Genomic DNA, 20,261 nt, shown 5'->3' on the forward strand with positions numbered 1-20,261 from the left:
ACTGAATTATTTACACAAAACCAAAACAATGTAGTTTGTGATTCTGACAAAAGTCCTTCTTATCTGACACAGCTCTGAAAATCTGGTCATCTACATACCGGGATATCCACTACAGCTGCCAGATATCTCCTGTTAATGCATCATATGGTGAAATTTCGTTCTCAGCATTAACAGTCTGCAAATGTCATACTAGTCTGGTTGAATTTAGTTTGTAGTGACTAAGTGGACACCATACATTAAGTACTTAATGTATCTCCTTTATGTCATTAATCAAGAAAAGCCAATAAGTGTGTTTGCTTTCTGCTCTACAGAGTGCAGAAGATAGCGGCTCCAAGAATTTCTTGCATTTTTCCACATTTCTGGGAGGTTTCCTGTGCTTCCATCTTTGCTCCCAACAGATTTTTTGTTGTTGTTGTTTTCTTTTTCTGTGGGGAAGGGAGGAAGCAGGGAGCAGTGTCAAGAAATAAAAGCTCAGAATGGCAGCAGATAATTGTAATTTTGTCTCTGTGTATTTTATATTTTGTGTTAGAGTTTAATAGCTCTTGGACAACTCTCTTTACCATAAAAAGCTCTGTGCAAAGTGGTTAAAGTAATATATGATTATGATCTAATCAGATATTTCTCCTCCATTTCTGGTTTGCTTTTCTTTTGCTCCAAACAGCACTGACTAAGGCAAAGAAAACCACTTTTCCAGCAGAGTGTGTTTGAGGAAGATTTTGAGTAAACAAAATTAACAAGATAAATGAGAATGATAATACCTCGCACTTAAACAGGTCTTTCCATTTACAGACCTCAAGGATGGTTTTAGTATGTTATCAACACAATTTTACAGATTTAAAAAAAAAAATAGAAAAGGTTCAACACTTTCAAAAGGCTCCTTCAGGGGTGTGATCATCCTCCTTTTCAATAAATCCTTTAAGACCCAAATTTTCATCATAACATGTCTCAGTGAAGTACAATTTAAAAAAATCTTTAAAAGGGAAACATCTCTATATTGAATGTGATTATTTTAGCACATTTAGAGCAAAAGATACATTTTAGTTACCATTCCAAAGAGCAGCGCCAGTGTCTCATAATCAATCCACTCCACCACTTTGACCATACTTGGCCTCTGCAATCAGAAAATACAATTACCAGTGAATGCCATGAAACACCTAACTTGTGATTAGCTATGAAATATAAACTCCACTCAATTGATGAACCATTTAAATAACCTATGATGGAAATTACTAAGTGTTCCTATAAGGTACACAAAAAGGTCTCTATTATTACCATTATTGCTATTATTATTACTATTATTATTGTTATTACTAATTCAAAGTACTGCTGCCATCCTATGTGGGTCACTATCAAAAGCCTACATTAGACTATTGGTTTATCTAGTTGTTCCTTATGTAGCATTATAGAAATAAAAGATAACCAAATTATATGGTACAGTCCAGTTTCCTTTTTGGTAAGAGAACAAAAGCAGACTGCTTCACCTGTGAAAAAACTGAAGGGAATTTAAGGGAACATGGCAATGATGTGGTGACCAGTTATGAGAAAAAACAGAGAAAAATCAGTCAGAGGTTTCACTAAATATCAACTAAGAGTAAGCAGGGGGGAAATAAAAGGGTTGGAAGATGTAAGCATGAGATGTAATTATTTAGGGTAGTATAAGGCAATGTATTTCCATTTAGGTTTGCTTAGTAACCTAACATTACTGAAAATAACAGTGTTAAAGTAACTCGAAATTAAGCTAAAAACGGTTGTACTTAGCTTCCTGCAAATCAGAACAAAATAGCAACAACTGACTCTTTTCTACTCTTCTTGCCTATACCTTAGGCTGACTTGTTTTCCCCAAGATGCTTCCCCACCCCGCTGTCTGCCCTACCATCTCTCTCTCCTAAAAAACACTGCTCTGTTATGTGCCCAGTCACAACAGGGCAAACAAGGAAATTTATGATATCATACCCAGAAACAAAGTGAGCACTTACAGTTTGATAACTTACCTCCCCAACAGTAGCTAAGGCGGCTAAAGCTGCCAGAGAGCCCAGCATCGCTGCGAGGGTCCTGTGAACAATCTGCAACAAAGGGTAAGAACTGACCAGAGACTCCTCTAAACATCTCCTTATTATTAAAAAGGAGGCGGGGGGGGAGAGGATAAAAATTCCTGTAGCTGATTCTTTTCTTGTTTTTTTGAGGGGTTTTGTTCCTTATTCCACCCACCCCCCCTTCAAAAAGACCTGACCAGAGAATGGCTGATTACTTTGCCTCACTATAGGATGTAATTTAAAAAAACCAAACAAACCAACCAACCAAAAAAAAACAACAAACAAACAAACAAACAAAAAAAACAAACAAAAAAAACAAACAAACAAAAAAAAAAAAAAAAAAAAAAAAAAAAAAAACCACACCTGCACAAAACCCTGCTAGGAAGTCTTAGCTCTGATCTCAAGGCAGAGAAGGGAATTCAGTACCAGTTTCTTGTATTTGTCAACAGGTGACCCAAGATGGAAAGCAATTCATCTTCCTTTACTTAAGAATCAAAAAGCCTAGTCCTGTTGGCTTCCCATGGCCCATGGGAAGAAGACACGTTCCCAGGAGGTGATCCGCCTCATTCTTTATAGGTGCTTGTTCATCTCCAATGTCTACAAAGCAATTCCCAAGCAAATAGCTCAGGCCTAGGGCAGGTGCATCCTACTCATACACAGATATACTAGACTTTGAGTTTCTGCATCCAGTTTGTAGTCTGGGGCACAGACAGGTCTGTCAAGCCTGTACACCAGTTTTCTGTCTCACACACACAGAGTTTTCTTCCTTCATAGAGTGTTTGGTTTTTTGGGTTTTTTTTTACATCAGCATTTTCTCTACAAAGTGTTTTGGCTTCAAGAAAGCAATATACTTCAGCTAAAATCTGCTGGACACCTTTGCTGCAGTCTCCTCCATTCCTCAAAAGCTGCTTTGACCAGTGTACAGACTAACCCAGCCTCGAACAGTGCTTCTCCTCCATCTCTAATGTTTCTCTAGCATACAAGCAATGCATCTGAAAATAGCATCCAAACCCCTGACCACAACACATTCATTTAATACTGCAGCAATTACTACAGTATGGGGACATTTGTCCACATCTATGTATCTAATGAATAAATTGCATTTAAAATTCTCAAGGAGAAGGTATAAAAGCAAGCATGCCCTGAAAATGTGCTTTTTTCTCCAAGTGCTCATTTGCAGTTATTTAATCCACAACTGGAAGATCACAGATTGTGTAAAATAACTCTGTTAAAGTGAGAAAGTAAATAATGAAAATCACACTACAAAAGATGAAATTTAACAGCATTTATTATTAATGTGTTTAAATATTATTCAGACACAAATCAGAGATATTCCTGAGAAAAAAACAAGGCAGTCTAGAAATATTTCATTTGCTGCTAATTTCATAAGAAGTATTTTGCTGATAAGAAACAATAGGATGTAGATATCTCAAGGCCCTCCTGCATAAATTACAGCAATGGTAAATAACTAAGCAATTTACCAAATTACTAGAAAAATAAATATATAAATGACCAATTTAGGCATCAGAAGAAAAATTTGTCTCATTCTCCTGTGTTTTTCTTCAAAATGCACTGGAGAATAACCTATCATAGTGATAAAGCAGATCAGACCAAGGTTTCACGTCCTAATAACCTAAAAGTACATAACACAGATTAACGCTCCCACCAGCTCCCACAGAAATGCATGTTATAAGTCAGTGTTTCATCTTTGATTTCCAGTTTCAGAGCATTTATATGAACGCACATGTATGGCCCTTCCAATTCTGTAAAGGTGGGAAGCATTCAATAATGTTCAATAGTTCTTGTGGCTGACAACGGGGTCCAGCAATTAGACCTTACAGTTCTCTCCAAGAGAAGACACAAAGCAGACTTGTGTGTCAGGGAAGGAGATCAGCTTCTTACCAGGGCAAAGTAAGTTCAAGGGTAAGCTACTGGAGAATCCTCAGCTGTCCTCAGACTGGAGGCTTTCTCCTCATCTAAGCACCACCCACGCTAGATAGCTCTTTTGCAGTTCTCAGAAAGATATCATGGGTTTTCTGAGATTGGTTTGGGTTTAGATTTTTTAAAATATTTCCACATAAGCATTTTTGCTGTCACCATTGTATACTTAATTGCATACATTGGGTTGACTGCGTTTTCAGTTTCCAAGAGTTTGCTGTCACCTATGGGTGAAATTTGCTTTAGTTTCTGCAGAAAGATGGGAAAAAATGTTGTACAAATGGAGTCATCTGTCAGTTCCTTCCTCCTGGTGATTTTTCAAGAAGGATATACAAAAGTATATCCTGAAGAATAAAAAAAAACTATTCAGGTGCTAAGCTCTATTACCAAAAACTTGTCAAATGTACAACTCTTCATTTCAGCAGACTATCAAGTGAAAGTTATACAGTAACATAAAGCCTAGAAAGCACACTTATGTAAACTCTGAGACATGTAAATATTCAAAAGTTGAGATTTGGGGAGGCTTAGGAAAGAATGGATTTTGCTTTAATTTTCTTTTCACATAAAGCAAACCCCAAACTAATAATACATTTGTATAGGCATTTTCAAAAGCTTACAAATGGAGAAATTAAGAGATGCAGGTTATAAACTGTGACACTCTTTGAACCACAGTTCCACCTAATACATATTTGGAGGGCACTATATTAGGTAAAATTCCATTATTATTCTTCTGGAAAATAGTATGGATCCAAACCCTTTTGAAGCCTGGCAGGATGATGAGTATCATTGCAGGATGAATCTCAGAGTGTATCCATAAACAAAAGCTCAGGTACAGAATTAAAAGAGCTCAGAAATAAATTAACACAGAGATTTACCCCTAGGAAAGCTGAGAGATTTGGTAGACTTCTGAATCTAAAGACACTTCGGAAGATTAAGTGAGAAATTATCTGTATTCATCTGATCCTTCTCGTGCTTGAGAAAGCGCATACATTTGTGCATTCTCTAGTAAGCAAAGACAGTTATACTGAAAGAACCCTGATTCATTACGAGTTTCTCTTTCAAACATGAATTGCCTATAAGATCACAAATAAGGGTTGGCTGCATCAGCCTGACTAGGTAGAGTTTTAGTTTTACAAGCAAGGAACAGAAGCAGAAGGAAATGGTGGGCCAAAAGTTACTGCAATAGCAAGGGCGACTGAATTCAGGTACAAGACTCAGCATAATGTTGTTGTTGTCCTCATCAAAGACACTGAAGTAGTCAATACCTCTTGTGGATCTTATTATGGTACCTACATTTTCCTCTCTATTTCATCTCTCTTTTTCAAAATCCATCTCCCAGCACTGATAAACTCTTCCCTGGACCACTTTCAGCTGCACAGTACTCATTCCTTTGACAAAAACCATCACTAAAATTCTTTCCATCCTGCACATCTCATAACGGCTCTTCTTCTGTCTCATCTTTCATTCTCTCTCCAACTTGCCTTTTATTTGCATTTCTCTTCCCACTCTCTTGCACATAAATACCTCTTCACATGCTCCCATCCTCTCTGGCCCTTCTCATTCTGTCAAAGCCACATGTCAAAGTAACCTCTTATTTTTTTCCCACTCTTATTTTCTTTCATCCCACAACTGGATCCCCACTTTTTAATGATTCAGTCAGTTTTAGCACACTGTAAAATGCACTTATTATAAAAGTTTCTTGCCTTATTTCCTGGAAAGGTTTCTTTAAAAAAACAAGCAACAGCCATTAAGACAAAAAAGGTGGAAGAGGCGAGGAAGATAGATACAAAGATTTTAGTCTATCAGTTTGCATGCTAGAGCTCCCCACCTCCCAACTAAAAACCTTACAATCTCTTTGTAGAAGCGGCATATTCACCATCAACATCATCTTTATTTTTGTCTGAAGAATGCCCAGCAGTCCTGACTTAATGAAACAGCAAAGGATGGTGCTTCCCTTTTACAAAGGGACAGTTATCTCAATACAAACTGCTACTGAAAACAATGCAGCCCAAATTTCACTCTTTACAATGCACGACTCAGTCTTAGACCTCAACGATACAGGATATCACTAGGCTGAGAGCTGAAGAGATTTCAAAAAAGGGAATGGTTATTTACAGAATTTTATATAAGTAATGAAAGCACCCCAAACTGCAACAATGGAGGCTTTTAAAAATAACATCAACATTGTAGGTGTGGTCATAGCAACATCATAGGGTCATGCTATAGGGTCAGTTCAGAATGGGCAAAGATCAGGAAAAACTTCTATAGTGATTTCGTTTCCGAATTATCTGTAGAAAATTTGTTGTCTTATTGCCTGCTGTGTGGTAAACACAATATGCTGAATGCTGGTTCTGTATGATAGTTTTCATACTCTTAATTCAGGAGTTAATTTTAAGGTAAGAAATGCAAGCAACCCAAATCATTTATGCCACAAGTCTTTGTGCTTGATATTAATTAAAAATATACATTTCCAGAGCTATAATGCAAACTGGATTTAGACAACCTAGACCTTCTCCAGATTTAAATTTCTTTATCTCAAAGTACTTTGGAATGTTTGCACAGAGTTCATCAAATCTTTTGGTAGACTGCAACAGCATCTTTATAAAAATGATTCAAAATTCCAGCCACTTTATCTTGTACAGTGCTCCAGGAGGTAAAAGGAAATTATTTAGAAGCCAATTGAATGGTGACCTGTGTGCTATTTCAGAGCATACATTTCCCAGCTGAAATCCAGGGCATGCATATTTCCAAAATGTGCTTCTGAAGATACTTGATAAATGATACATCATACCAAGCGTTTTATTTCCACAAGTCCTTCTTTATAAGTGATAAATGGCAGTTGAAAGATGACTGTCAGTGACTTTAATGTAAAGCTGCAAATGCAGCCTCAATTCATTTCTTATCCATTTTTTCTCCAGTGAAGCCTGTTGCATTAAACTACTTATTTTACTGAGAAATTAATTTTCATTTGATAGAGTGGCAGCATTGCTGCATTTCAACAGGAGGAGGTTATTCCCAAGCATATACCCATGGGTTTTATGCATTTTCCACCTACCTCCAGAGTAGCTGAGTCCTTCCCTATAAAATCAACAACCAAATCCCTCTTAGACTTTATACAGTCTCTAGTTCAATTCTTTATTCTCAGGGGACAAGGAGGGGGAGAAGGGGAGTAAAATTTGTTCTAGCATAGCTTTTTTTTTCTGACTTTATGTTTTGTATCTATTCCTTTTTATGTTTTAATAAGGGTTTATTGGGTTAAAAGAAGATATCCTCAGCAGTGGAAGAGGTTGCTTTCAAAGACAAAGAGTTTGTTTTTCCTAAAGATAATCAAGACAGCATTAGCCTGACTGCCTCTGGAAACATGTTCTTCAGTCAGATCCCTTGATGGAGATTATCTTACCATTTGCTGTCACTTTTTTTTATAATTTATAAATTTTGGTGGTGTCCTTTGCCTTCGGCTATTCCAGCTGTTTTAGTAGAATGCAGATGAAACTTCAGCCTTTCATGTTACACGTATTTGATTCACTTATGGTTTGGAAAATTAACACCAAAGCCTGAAACTGGCATCAGAAGCTGAAAACAAAACTGAAATTTGCATAAAAACAATGGTGATTTAGCTAACTAACTTAAGTAATTTTTCCTAACTGTCAAGCAACATAACTGAAAATGTGGGTTTATGTTAGAAAACAACAAGGGTGAAATAAAGCCTTGCAATACTTCAAACTCTGCCCTGCAGTAGATCCATTTCAAAGCTGAACGGCATCAAATTCTCAATTCATGAAAATTTGCTTTATTTCTGGCAAATTGCTCAATTTGGAGAGAATATAAACCAATAGACTAGACATACAGGAGATAGTCAGGTATAGGTAAGATCAGAGCAGCAGAAAAGGAAGGTCAGTGGAGCCAGACATATTTACTTGATTTTCTTCATGCTCGCCTATATTAAAAAGACCATCTAACCAGTACCAGTTAGTGAAGGTATAGCAACATACCTCCCCTTCAGCTGGTGATGGCAGTTAATACTTTACCTCCTCCCCCTCCTCCCCTCGATTTGCTCCCTACACAAGCTCTGCAGAAGCAGTTCTGCAGCTTCTTCAGCCGCGGGGCACTCTTCCCAGCACATGGGAACCCCTTACAGGGGATGTGTCTCAACAGCTACTGCAAAACGAATGATAACGGAAAATTAATTGCCTTAGAATTACTTAGTTAGGCAGTAGCAAGTAAATTCTGTAGGGATTTTAATGAAGCAAAAGGGAGCTGCTTGACATAGTTTAGAAAGTATGACTTATACTGATGCAGTATTCAGGGATGGACTAAAGCAAGCATGTAGGGTACAGCTGCTGAAAAATGGTGCACATCAAGGATCCCAAAGTCACTACAAGCATCACAAAAATCAGTGACAGCAAGAACAGCTATTTATATCTTCGTCTGCAGAATAGGGCACTATCTATCTGTATTCTATACAGGTAGACATATGAATCATAAAATAAGACTTTACACTAAATTAAATTTTTTAGAAAATCTTACTATTAATCTCATTTTTGTAAATCAAAATATGTCAAAACCACATCACTGCACATAAGTATGCCTTGCTTGGAAAAAAAAAAAAAAAAAAAAAAAAAAAAAAACCAAACCACTGGACCAACACCTTACTCATTTTTACAAGAATTCAATGATTATTCATGTGCATGAAATATATGGCCAAGATCAGTTAAGAGCACAGACTGGAGAGGTCTGTGGACTTGGAAATGTTAGCTGCATATTTTAGTATTAACATGCATTCTTATTATTTACACAATAAATGGCTGATCCCCGTAACTCTGTGAAAATAACATTCCATATTCATTCAATAAGCTCTTTTAACAGCCAAATTCTCAACCCTAAAAGACTTGGATTTTTTAAATAGAAATGTTAGTTTCTATAGCAAACTGCGTAACTCCTAAAGAACATCTAAAAAACCTCAAGGTAAGAAAGCACCCATCTATGACATTCTGCTATAATACCCATTTTCACTATGATAGTGTGCCAAATTACTTGTTCTGGTACAGTGTCAGTGGAGAAAGTCATGGTATAAACAACCCTGCCTTAGGGAAAGACATAGAAGGCAGCAATTTGCCACTTGCCAATGCAATGTTTCAAAATATAAGATGGCACTACACAAGATGATTATCTTAAATAGAAGGTGATTAAAAGTAGTACCATATGGTATCCAAGACAATTTAACGCCTGTGCTAGTTCACTTTTATTCCTATGGTATGTAGACTGAACAGGCTAAGAAATACAAGGTAGGGATATCTTGGGAGTTTTGTCTATGAATAGCCCTGAAATTCTATGATTAAGTAACTACATTAAGTTTCACCAGCTGACATAAATTCTTTCTATATGTAAAGCACAATGCATAGAAGAGAGAGAGAGATTGAGACTTAGGGAGATCAAATTATTTTCTGTGAATAAATTATCTGATTCATTCATTCCCCGCTTCTATATAGAAAATCTATAAGCCAATTCTAGATTCTGCAAAGGTATTTGTTACTCCATAGCTCTATCAAAGGATTTGAATTAACAATGTGCACAATTTGCAATCTATGAGCTTTCTTCCTCAGCGATATCACTGCTTGCTGTTTGTAGAGAAAACTGGATGGGCTGAAGCTTCATGCTAATATGGAACATTGAATTAACTGGTTCAAAGTAGCCCTCCAATGATGCAAGAATAAACATATCCATGCTGTATGAGATGAACAAGACTATTGAAACCCTTACATTTTCATGCGTTGAATACTTGGGGGAAAGTAAAGCTGGAGAAAAGTTTGTAGAGCCAGGAAGGAAGGAGGGAAACAGCATTTGTACAGGTGTTGGCCAGAGGATCCAGAAGAGGGTTTATTCTTATGTGATTAAGGGTTGAAATGACAGCTTGACTTCTAAGTCTGGTTTTGAAATAACCTCCTACTTTAGAATATTGCTAGACATAAAAAGGTATAGCAACATACCTAGTAAATATTTCTATTGCACTCATACAAGAAAAGAGGAGTCTGCCATATCTATATCATTACAGCCACAGGTGGATGTTTAACAGCCTCTACCTGTTGGGATGGCTCTGACGTAAGAAAATTATTTTTATACACCTCCAGAAAACATCAGAAGGGGAATATCCAGCAACATCTGATAGTTTGAAGGCCCCTCAGAGTCAAATTTTAAAAGCAAGTCTTTTTATTTGCTATGCATTTGGGGGTTTTGTCTTAATGTGAAATTGGACAGAGGCACGCAGAGATGAATGAGCTGATGTTCTGTAAATCAAGGCCTTGAGTCAGGTCAGATTAATAGAAAGTGGAGCCCTGCGGAAAGACAGGATGGTGATAATTTTTATGTGCCAAGGCACCTCACTCCTGTAATATTTAAGCTACAAAAAACGTTTGCTATATGACTAAAGTAAAGAGATCTGGTCATGAGCCAGTAAAGGACTGATGTTGATACCTAAAAGATGATAAACCAGACCGCTACTGTGGGCTGACATGACCAAAGGTGTTGTATATCAACAGGCTGGCCTGGCAACAACCTTCCAGTCTTGCAAAACCCTTTTGCAAGACCCTTTGCAAGCATCAATCCAGTCCTCCAGCACCTCTCTCAGCAGGCTTTGCTGCCTCCATGCACTCCACATACCTTGATATCATTCCCAATGCACACCGTCACTTTTGTGTCCTAAAAGCATTTTTCGTGGGGACTGCAAGACCCTTACTATGTTTGCAATTCCAGAACATTTTCTGAAACTGAAGAAGGTGCCACAATATATTTCTTCAGTTACCTCAGCATCCTCAAGAATAATGAGATTATGAATTTCTGGTAAAGAAATTAAATGGACCAAATCACAAAACTGAGGGGCAAACTTATTTTACTTTCCCTGTGTGAATCTTTGTCAGCCTTCATTTAATATTAGGATTATACAACCATACAGAATTACAGCCATGCACTAGGAACAACAGCACAGCAAACTGCAGCACTCGCATTACCTTTACAGGGAGCTTTCTGCTCTAGCCAGCACTTCCTCTGGAGAGTCTTTCATCCCTGACATCTCCTCATTTTCTCACTCCAGTTTTCTTCTCTGGATTTTTTCCCTCTTTAGATCATGCCCTGGCATCTCCCTCCAAGCCTACCCCCTACACTTTCTCATGTTTCTTCATTCACTTTTGCCTTTGCTCTTGCTGAAGGAAGACATCATTCGAGGCCCCAAAAGAAGCTGAGTGGTTCTCGTCCCTGTTTGTGTGCTTTAGAAGTGTATATGCATTCTAACACCTTGTTAAAATTTTAAGACTTCATGGCTCTCTGCCCCTCTGGTTGCCGTAGGCAGGGTAGAAGCTGAACAGCAGCATTCAATTAAGCTAATTTAATGTTCTATTGCCTGTCTCAAACAGAAAGGAAAAAAACCAACCCACAACATACATAGTATGCAAGGCAGGGCAATACGTTTGTGCTTGGTTTTTCACAAACTGAACAAAATACAGTTCAAAATTAGTTTTAAAAGGCAATAGAAAATAGACAATGGACATTTGAAAATTAGTTTTTACACTTAGTGTTGAAAATATGACCCCTATTATTTCAAAAAATAGCATTCTGTGAAAAGTGGAGCCTGGGTGACAGCATCTTTTAAAGCAGACAATCCTATCGAGTCCTTAGAATAGCAAGCAGCACCATCCAGTGGAAATCTTTTCCTATTAAGTTCTTAATTAAGGCCAATTTACTTACTGCAGAAGTACCATAGAACCCAAAAGAAGATATTTTTCCTTAAAGCACGCATATTCAGAGGAAAGCCAGACTTCTACCAAGATAGATCTAACAATTAGACAGGCAATAGTTGGTGTAAAATCAATATTCATACTCGATTAATAATAAAAAAACATTGTTATATTAAGCTGGGATCCAGCTGAGGATTTTGCTTGCTTGCTGTTATACCATATTTCTGTTTGAATTTAAACTTATCCTGTCCTTGTCTTACAGCACTCTGCTTTCTTTACACTTCCTTCATTGCACTTACGGCAAGTAAAAATGACTGTAGTTTATCTAACTGGTGCTGGCTCTGTCCTGTTGGAGCCTCCTCATTGGTGGCAGTGGCTCTGCTCTACCAAAGCAGTAGAAATCCTGGCACCTCAAGGGTACTGATCCAATACTGCTCATAAGAAGCAACTTATAATGGTCCCGCACGGCTGCTTTAAAGTCGTTTTGAGCCTCCCAAAATGCAGAGAGGTCAAAATGCACAGAAGTCACACCCTTCTTCTAAATCAGAGAAAGGCAGGGAATGACTGTAAGCCTTGATAGTCCATACTGCTTAATTGCTAGCTCAGTCACAGGCTCTTCTCTCTGGGAGAACATCTCAGGTACCATTCGGTGAATATCTTACTCTGGGGGACAGGACAGATGGATCTGCCCCATATCTGATCCCCTTGTTCAATCCAGTCCTCCAGCACCTATCTCAGCAGGCTTTGCTGCCTCCATCTGCTCCACGTGCCTTGATACCATTCCCAATGCACACCCTCAGTTTGTGTCCTAAAAGCATTTGTGGGGACTGCCAGACTGCCCTCATTATATTGCGCATTTTCAGCCGGGGAGGGGGGGAAGAGTATACTTTTGAATGGTAATGGTCCCTCCAAACCAGACCCACAACCACATGCTGCCCAGGAAGGATGCAGCTAGTCTGCTCCAGAGGGAGCTAGATTTTTCTTCAAGCTAAGGTTTCCTACTGGATTTTATGGTTTAGGTTTCACTACGCTGGATTCGGGTTCCATGCAGTCCCCAGAGTCACAACACTTATGATTTCTGCCTCGGGCTGGGAAGTTCACTCTCCAGACCCTACCTCTTGGCTCCGTTTCTACCTCACCGTAAAACACTGCAGATAATCAAGACAATATCAAGGCAGCCTTCTCCCTCCCCCGTCAGGACCGGTAGCATCTCAAGGAAGGACAAGTGTGCAGGAGAGCATCCTTGCCCTGCTGGAACCTGGCCAGCTCACCGAGGGACACTGGCTTTCCCGCTCTGTCCCCATCTTGGACTTTTTTCCTCCCTCCCAGTCCCAGACAGGAGGGCAGATGAGGGCAAATTTTATTCTTGCCCAGTGAGGTATAGCTCAGACCCTTCACCAAAGAGGATGGTTGGTTTGGTCTGATAATCTGCCCCTGATTTTCTGCCAACTCCTACAGCAGTGTTTTAATTCCTCTTCACCATTTTTCCATCCTAGCACAAAGGAAAGCAATAGTGGCAGGAATATATTCTCTCCCACAAAGGCCAGGGAGAGCAGCAGCCTTGATTTTCTTTTTTACACTGTCTTTTCCAATAAAGGCTATGGATTTTCTTCTGCCCCTTTGCTACCAGTCTTTTGGAAGGATATATGTGGAGGTGGGAACATTCTAATCCACACTCTTCTCTGGCTATATTTAAAGACAGATCAATATGAGAATAGATGGGAAGTGGGAAACCATGCTGAGTAAGCAGATCACTAGTTTCTGCGACTTTCCTCATCAGAAAAGTTCTCCCTTAAGATTAGCCTATTGCTATCACTTAGTATTATGTTTCATATACCAGTGAATATTTCTTCTGTTTTCCTATTCCCTCTCTGAAGCATAATTTTCCATGTGCAAATAAATAGCCTCATTAATGGAAATAAGCAAAAAAATGGACACAAAAACTGTGAGCAGGGACAGCAGTAACAACAAACTCCTTATTTCATTTGTAAAAATGCTTCCTGTGAGGAAACACTGGTTCAACCAGCCCACAACGCTAGAAAAATGGTCAGACTGAACCACATAAAAGTTTTGCTGTCTGCATAATTTCTGCTGGTTAGATGCTATTAAAAACCACTCTGCTTTGAGTTAAAGAAATTAAGCTTAGGGGATGTTTATTCATAATTTAAGCTAGTTAATAATAAAAAAGTAATATGGAGAAAAACCGACACTCTCCATTTCCATTAAAGTATTAAAAATTGTGATTATAAGCCCATACTTCATGCTAGTAAGAAGCTAGAGTTTTCAAGGCTAGATCTTGAACTTTCAAGTATTTGTATTTTAAGGAGAAATACAGGCATGCAAATATTATTCAAGATGTCAGATCATTAAAATGCCATTTGAAAGATCCTGGCAAGACCTTTCTTAGGGCTACCTACAAGACAGGCTATGAAACTATATGATAGCTCCTGTGATACAACAAGCCCTGTGGAGGCTCTCACAGAGTTTCTGATACTTGCTGGTATAATTTTCTGCTATTTATGTGCTATTGGTATCTCTCTTTTTTTTTTTTTTCTTTTTTTTAATAAAATTAATGTTATTCTGCTTTTTCTCCTGACTAAATAAAATGTTTTATAAAATAGCTTTTAAAAGGCCATTAGCTTCATATTTGTTTCTGCTGGCTCATTTAAGTATCATAAACAAATAACACTCCATTTTAACCCACAACACAAAACAAATACATTATTAAAGGAAAATACTGGACAAGTGTACACAATAATTAGTTCAAATTAACGACCTCTGTCCTTTCATAATAAACGTTTAACATTCCTCCTTATATAATTCTAATTAATGTAGCTCCAACATAGCTGCAAATATGCAGTTAATAATTACTAATAAGAGTTTCATCGACTCAAGAAACTTCCCTAAATACCAATAACTATATAACATTAACAGATATTTTAAGATATAGGTAGGCAGACAGATTTTTTTTCAGCATAACCAGTGTATTATCCCATTCTCTGTGTATACAAATACAGGCAAAAGATGACCTATCAAAGATATCTTGCTGTATTGCAAAGAGGAAAAAATGAGATTTTATCCACACTACTTTTCCTTGACTATGCTGTACCACCAGAAACAACCATACGCTACTGCTTATTGAATCTGAGTAAATGGGGTGTAGTTATATACATAGAAAAAGGCTTTGCTCAAAAAAGAACGGAAATCAAAGAAGGCAAAATTAAAAACACACTCTTAGCTGAAAGAACAAAGGTGTTTGGAGCAGAAAAGTATAAAAATTACATTTTCTAAGATTTTTTTTGTTTGAATTTTTTCAAGTTCTCAATCAAAAGAGGCTATATATTTTGAGGATCAAAACTAGAAAGAGCCTATCTTGAAATACATTGTGAACTAATTTACTACGGCAACAACAGCGTAGAACTCTCTACATCAGCACTTTAGACCAGATGTCCCTGCAGACCAACATGAAAACATACTTATGGCCCATCTTACCTATGTTCCTCACTAAACCTGAAGGGTCCAATTGTAGAGCTGAGATCAACAAAGGTAAATCTGGCACAATTTTATTTTTTTTTTTAACATACACTTGCTTTAATTTCCTGTGCAGTGTACGCTTCCAAGAACAAAATTAAATACTTCATTGTTTTCAACAAGTCTATAAAGTAGTATAGATTAGATTAATTAAAAAATACCACAAGAAGCAGAATTTTTTTCTCTTTTCTCCTCTGGGCGAAAGGAAGGGAACAGAAAACTGAAATGCAAAGAGGGAACTGATTGATATTTGAAAAAAAAAATCAATTTCAAGAGAATGAATGCCTAGTTACTTGAGGAAAGGATCATTACATGGGGGGAAAAAAAAGAAAAAACCCCACAGATTTCAAACAGAAAATGTAACTAAGATGCCCATCTAAGGAGAGTTAAAAGCAATATATCAAAATTTCAAGGGATGGAGTAGGATTGTGAAGTAAGAAAACGTTCATATTTGTGGTAAGCATAAAAAAAGAAACCATTAGAAATTAAAGAGGAAAAACAGGCACCTTCATTTACCAGAAATATATTTGTATTTTATGAATACATAGCACACATCAGTTTCAAAAGAAACACTTAAAATAAATGTCTGAAGAAATGAATTTCAACAGCTTAATGTGTTTTCTGAAGAACACCACATCCTGAGTCAGTAAGACTTCTCCACCAACAAGGACTGGTACTTGACATACACTGGCCTCCTAGAAATTTGATGCCAAGATAGAGGCAAACAGCCGCCTCAAGGCAGAATTTACCCTGTATCTTTACAGTGGTGTGAGTTTGAAGAAGTTTACAGTAAATGCACTTCATTTTCCAACTGGACCCTCTTACTTCATCAGCTTTTCCCATTATCTGTATCTGCAGGAGGCAGAAGGTCTTGCAGCCTGTTCTCCTGCATGCTCCCTGGTGACTAAGGTAGCAAAGGGCAAGGGGAGAAGGGGAAGGAAGGATTAAAAGATGAGGACAGTGGGGTTGAAGAGACTGTGGGCACAAGATCTATGATTCATGTTTAGGGAAAAGGGCTGTGCAGGAGGAGCAAGAGGCATGCTCTCAGGTAGCTCATGTGAGACAAAATGCTTCCTCTTTCTTCATTGTTATAAGAAATATGTAAAAATATAGCTCTAAAACTTGTTTTGGTGTCCACACTGTCTGAAGTTGAACTAGTATTCCCAACGATAATGAATCAAACACAGGAAACTGATAAAGACTGATAAAAGATGAGGAGCAGTAACACTGAAAATGAAAATCCATGAGAGATCGCTCCTGCAGCAACACCAATTGATTTCTCTAACTGTGATAACTGCTAATGGAATAGAGAGTGCAATGTGTTGAGAAAACAGGACTTCAGGCACTGAAGTTATAAATACTGAATATAAGGTAAGCCATTATTACATATTCTAACAATATTAACATTCATCTCTTGCAAGAGATCCATGAGGGAACCAAAGAACAGTCAAGTTTTGTTTCTATGATAGTTACTTCCAGCTTATATATTTATATATTTATAGCTTAAAAATTACATTTGTCATTCCTACAGCTGTTATGGAGAAAATAGCTAACGTCATGATGCAATAGATGACTTTCCACAATTTAAAATTAAAAAAAAAATACTTACAAGTATCTATTTCTACCTTTGAATTTGCAGAAATAATTTTTCTGCCAACAACAGAATTTTTTCCTTGATCTTTTCACAGAAACAATAAGCTAATGAGTTGTTTTAAAGCTTTTTCTTAGAAACAGGAAAATGCATGCTTTCCTTGGCTTTGTTTTTCAGTTTCAAGCCTTTATTTCCTTTTACACATGAATTGTTCCAAAGCAAGATTTCTAGGATGCAAACACAAAACCACCCTTTACATACATTAAAAACCTAATGTTTTTGCAATTGCTAAAGGGTTGCATAGTTGGGGGTTTTTTTGAAAATAACAGCTGCACTTATAAGTATTAAGATTATTTTGGTGATGTGCTGCATGCCTACATATATTTATAGTAAAATCTAGTCCAATCCCCCTTCACACTTAATGTTACATCGCTTTGCTCATTTATAAAGTACACAGAGGCATTTTTAGCTTCATAAATAAATCACCATTGCTGAACAACATAATCTAAATGTCTAAAGCATCTGTCATGTTGTGTGCACCCATTATTGATATTTGATCAGGTGTGCAACTATCTTACCATCTCAACAGGTAACAGGATGAAAAAACTTAAAATACACAAGGGATACGAAAGAAAAAGGACCGTGCTGGAAATATTTACTATGTGACACCTTGTAGATTTGATTTGATTCAGTTCTGTTTCATATTAGCGTCAATTAGGTGCAATTCAACTTGGAGAATTCATTGACAGTGTGGATGCCCACATGAATTAAAAAAAATTCCCCCCATGTATCTGTTCTTTATTTCAAGATAATCAGACAGTAAGTGTTTTCAGTTCAAAGAAGTCAGTTGGAGCCCTGTGCTGTTTCTGATATGTTCTCCATCCTTAGTGCTGATGCAATGCCTTCTTATTGGGTTTGGTACCTCAAGGCTTTGGAAAGATGTTACAATATATGTTTAAAGTTCCCTGTCCCTTGACTTCTCAATGTTATCTCAGACTCCATTTCCTCTTTAAATAATACAGTAAAAGAATTTCTAAATGTCACTCATTAAAAAGTATACTCAGTTTAACCTTTTAAAAGTACACTAAATTCATAGTTAGAGATGCCTTAGAGAAGGGAATAACCAAAGCTTTTTTTCTTTTACCTTATCTTAAAAAATAAACTTAAAAACAGATTTTCCTCACCTTTTATAACCCAGACTTATTTTCACTCAGAGCCAAACTATCATCCTGTTATAATATTAAAACACTAAGAGGTCCTAACAGAAAAACACACAAGATCACTGTAACATTAATATAACTCACCAAAATCAGTTACAATTCAGAACAATTTCCTCACACATATCTTACTCATGCCATTAGCAACACTGACAGTACACCAAGGATTCATAGACACGTTTTTAAACTATACTAGAGCCCAAGAGTGAAACCCTTCCTTGTGTTCCATTTACAAGTTAGGGGGAAAAAAATAAAATCAAAATACAAAATTCGCTTACTTCCAGTATTATCAGCACGTAGACACCTACTAAGATGATGGACGCAATTGTTACTTGTGCCTCTATATTTGCATGAAGGTATTGATGTTTCATGGAGAGAGGAACACTTCCAGGCTCCTGTAAGAAAGCTTGAATGTTTATGAAGATGGTGCCTCTGGTGAAAGAAAGAGAAGATTTGCTTATTTCTGGAATGAAATACCATTAGTTTTATTTATGCATTGATTTTATATTGAGTACCTATAAATATATGTGTATGTGATATATCTTCACAATTACAAGCAGCTTTTCAAACATTTTCACTCTATCCCTCTAACTAGCATTGTTTGGAAAGTAACTCAAGTACAAACCAGCCTTGTAAATCCATTTAAAAAGCAAAAAGAAATCATCCTCTCCTGCCCTTCTGAAACAGGCAGTGATAGAGTTATTTTTAAAACATTATGTATTCATTCATAGTCAAGTCTATGTAAACTACTACTCCAATGGATCATTTCTCAGTCTCTTAGCCAACCTGTTTGGCATCTGAAAGATTCTAGTTGTGATGATTTGCTGATTTCTTCTTGAACTTAAGGGTAGAGACCAGTTGTATACCACCTGCAAGAGAGTCACATTTGACAATATTAATAAAAGTCAGTGAAAGTGATATGTCTCTGATCTAGGGTCTTATTCCTCTTTGTTCTCTCTCCTGTCCATTTAGGAGAATTTTTTGTGAACAGGGCATAACACACACCAGCCCAAAATAATCCTACCCAATTATGTATGTTACACATTCTCAGGTTGGAGCAAACTCATCCTTATTCCCTCACTCAATCAATGAAGCTAGAGACACCTCCAGGAGGTGCTCCAGAGAGGGGATGCCAAATCACACTTTGCATTGACTATAAGGAGCATCTAGGGCAGCTAGGCTCAGAGACAGCAATATGGTCACTCCCAAAGACTGCCTGCGAGGAAAAGTAACATACATGAGGTACAGATGATGAAAAGCCCAGGAGCAACATCATACCCCCAGAGATTATGAAGAGGGCATGGTAGAATTTCAGTAAACTAAATCCCTGTTTGCTGTTCTTCTAGCAGAGAAACAAAAAATCTTCAGAAAATAAACTTCCTGAAACTTAGCCCATTACTACACACTCATATTCATGCAAGTTTAGCCAAATATACTCTTTAAATGTGGATACAGATAGTCTCTCTTTTTTAAGGAAGGGGAATTTTAAAAAACTTCCAATTTGGTTAATTGTAGCCTAAATCCTATGCCTGTCCTGACCCTGTATGCCACAAAGTGCAGAACAAAAACCAGTTTAATCAGCCGGCTTGGACCATCTGACACAGAGGAATGCCTGAGGAGCATGCAGGCAGGGAAGGTTAATTTGACTCCTTTGGCCATGTCAGGACCACCGCTGGCTTGCAGCAGAGGTGGGCTGCTGCAGCCAACAGTGCGCTGGCTGCTTCACAGCAGTGCAAAGGCTGCTTGGGGAATCACTGCCAGCAGCACAGGTTATGGCAGCCCTCCTCATCATGAGGGTGGGTGGTTTAAGAAAGTAATTGCCATTAAGGTATTGTTCGCCATGCTGAAGTAGTGGGACTAATCTTTTGCTGTAGACTGTGACATTGGGGGTAAGCAGGAATACTGTTGGCATTGTTCAGCCGTCCTGTCACTGGTAGGAGCAAGCCATCCTGTCACGTATACAGAATGAGAGCCAGTCATTTGTATGCCAATGCTATTTATTAAATGATGAAGCTTATTTTTATTTTTCAGTGATGTATAATGACAGGCTGTAAAAGATCCTTCTTCACCAAGTTCTCTGGGAGAAAGCAGCAGGAACTTGTTACAAACAGCATCAACAATGACAAAGCCTTAAGAGAAATAAAGCAAATAAATGTGACACGTTTGAGAAAATAATTTGCAACGAAATGTGAAAATGTATTTCAGCGAGTGCAAAAAGGCATTT

The 20,261-nt window shown here is 37.6% G+C and overlaps 1 protein-coding gene across 1 annotated transcript in view; it reads right to left on the bottom strand.

The window, feature by feature from the left end:
* OCA2 (OCA2 melanosomal transmembrane protein) overlaps window positions 1-20,261 on the bottom strand; it is a 213,418-nt gene that overhangs the window by 126,251 nt on the left and 66,906 nt on the right. Inside the window, exons 9-12 of the mRNA XM_075057243.1 lie at window positions 18,824-18,906; window positions 18,316-18,469; window positions 1,992-2,063; window positions 1,046-1,111 (exon numbers count right to left, since the gene is read on the bottom strand). Coding sequence (XP_074913344.1) covers window positions 1,046-1,111; window positions 1,992-2,063; window positions 18,316-18,469; window positions 18,824-18,906 — 375 coding nt within the window. The remainder of the gene's footprint in view (window positions 1-1,045; window positions 1,112-1,991; window positions 2,064-18,315; window positions 18,470-18,823; window positions 18,907-20,261) is intronic.

This window comes from Buteo buteo, chromosome 25, assembly GCF_964188355.1.
Source record: "Buteo buteo chromosome 25, bButBut1.hap1.1, whole genome shotgun sequence".
Taxonomy (NCBI): domain Eukaryota; kingdom Metazoa; phylum Chordata; class Aves; order Accipitriformes; family Accipitridae; genus Buteo; species Buteo buteo.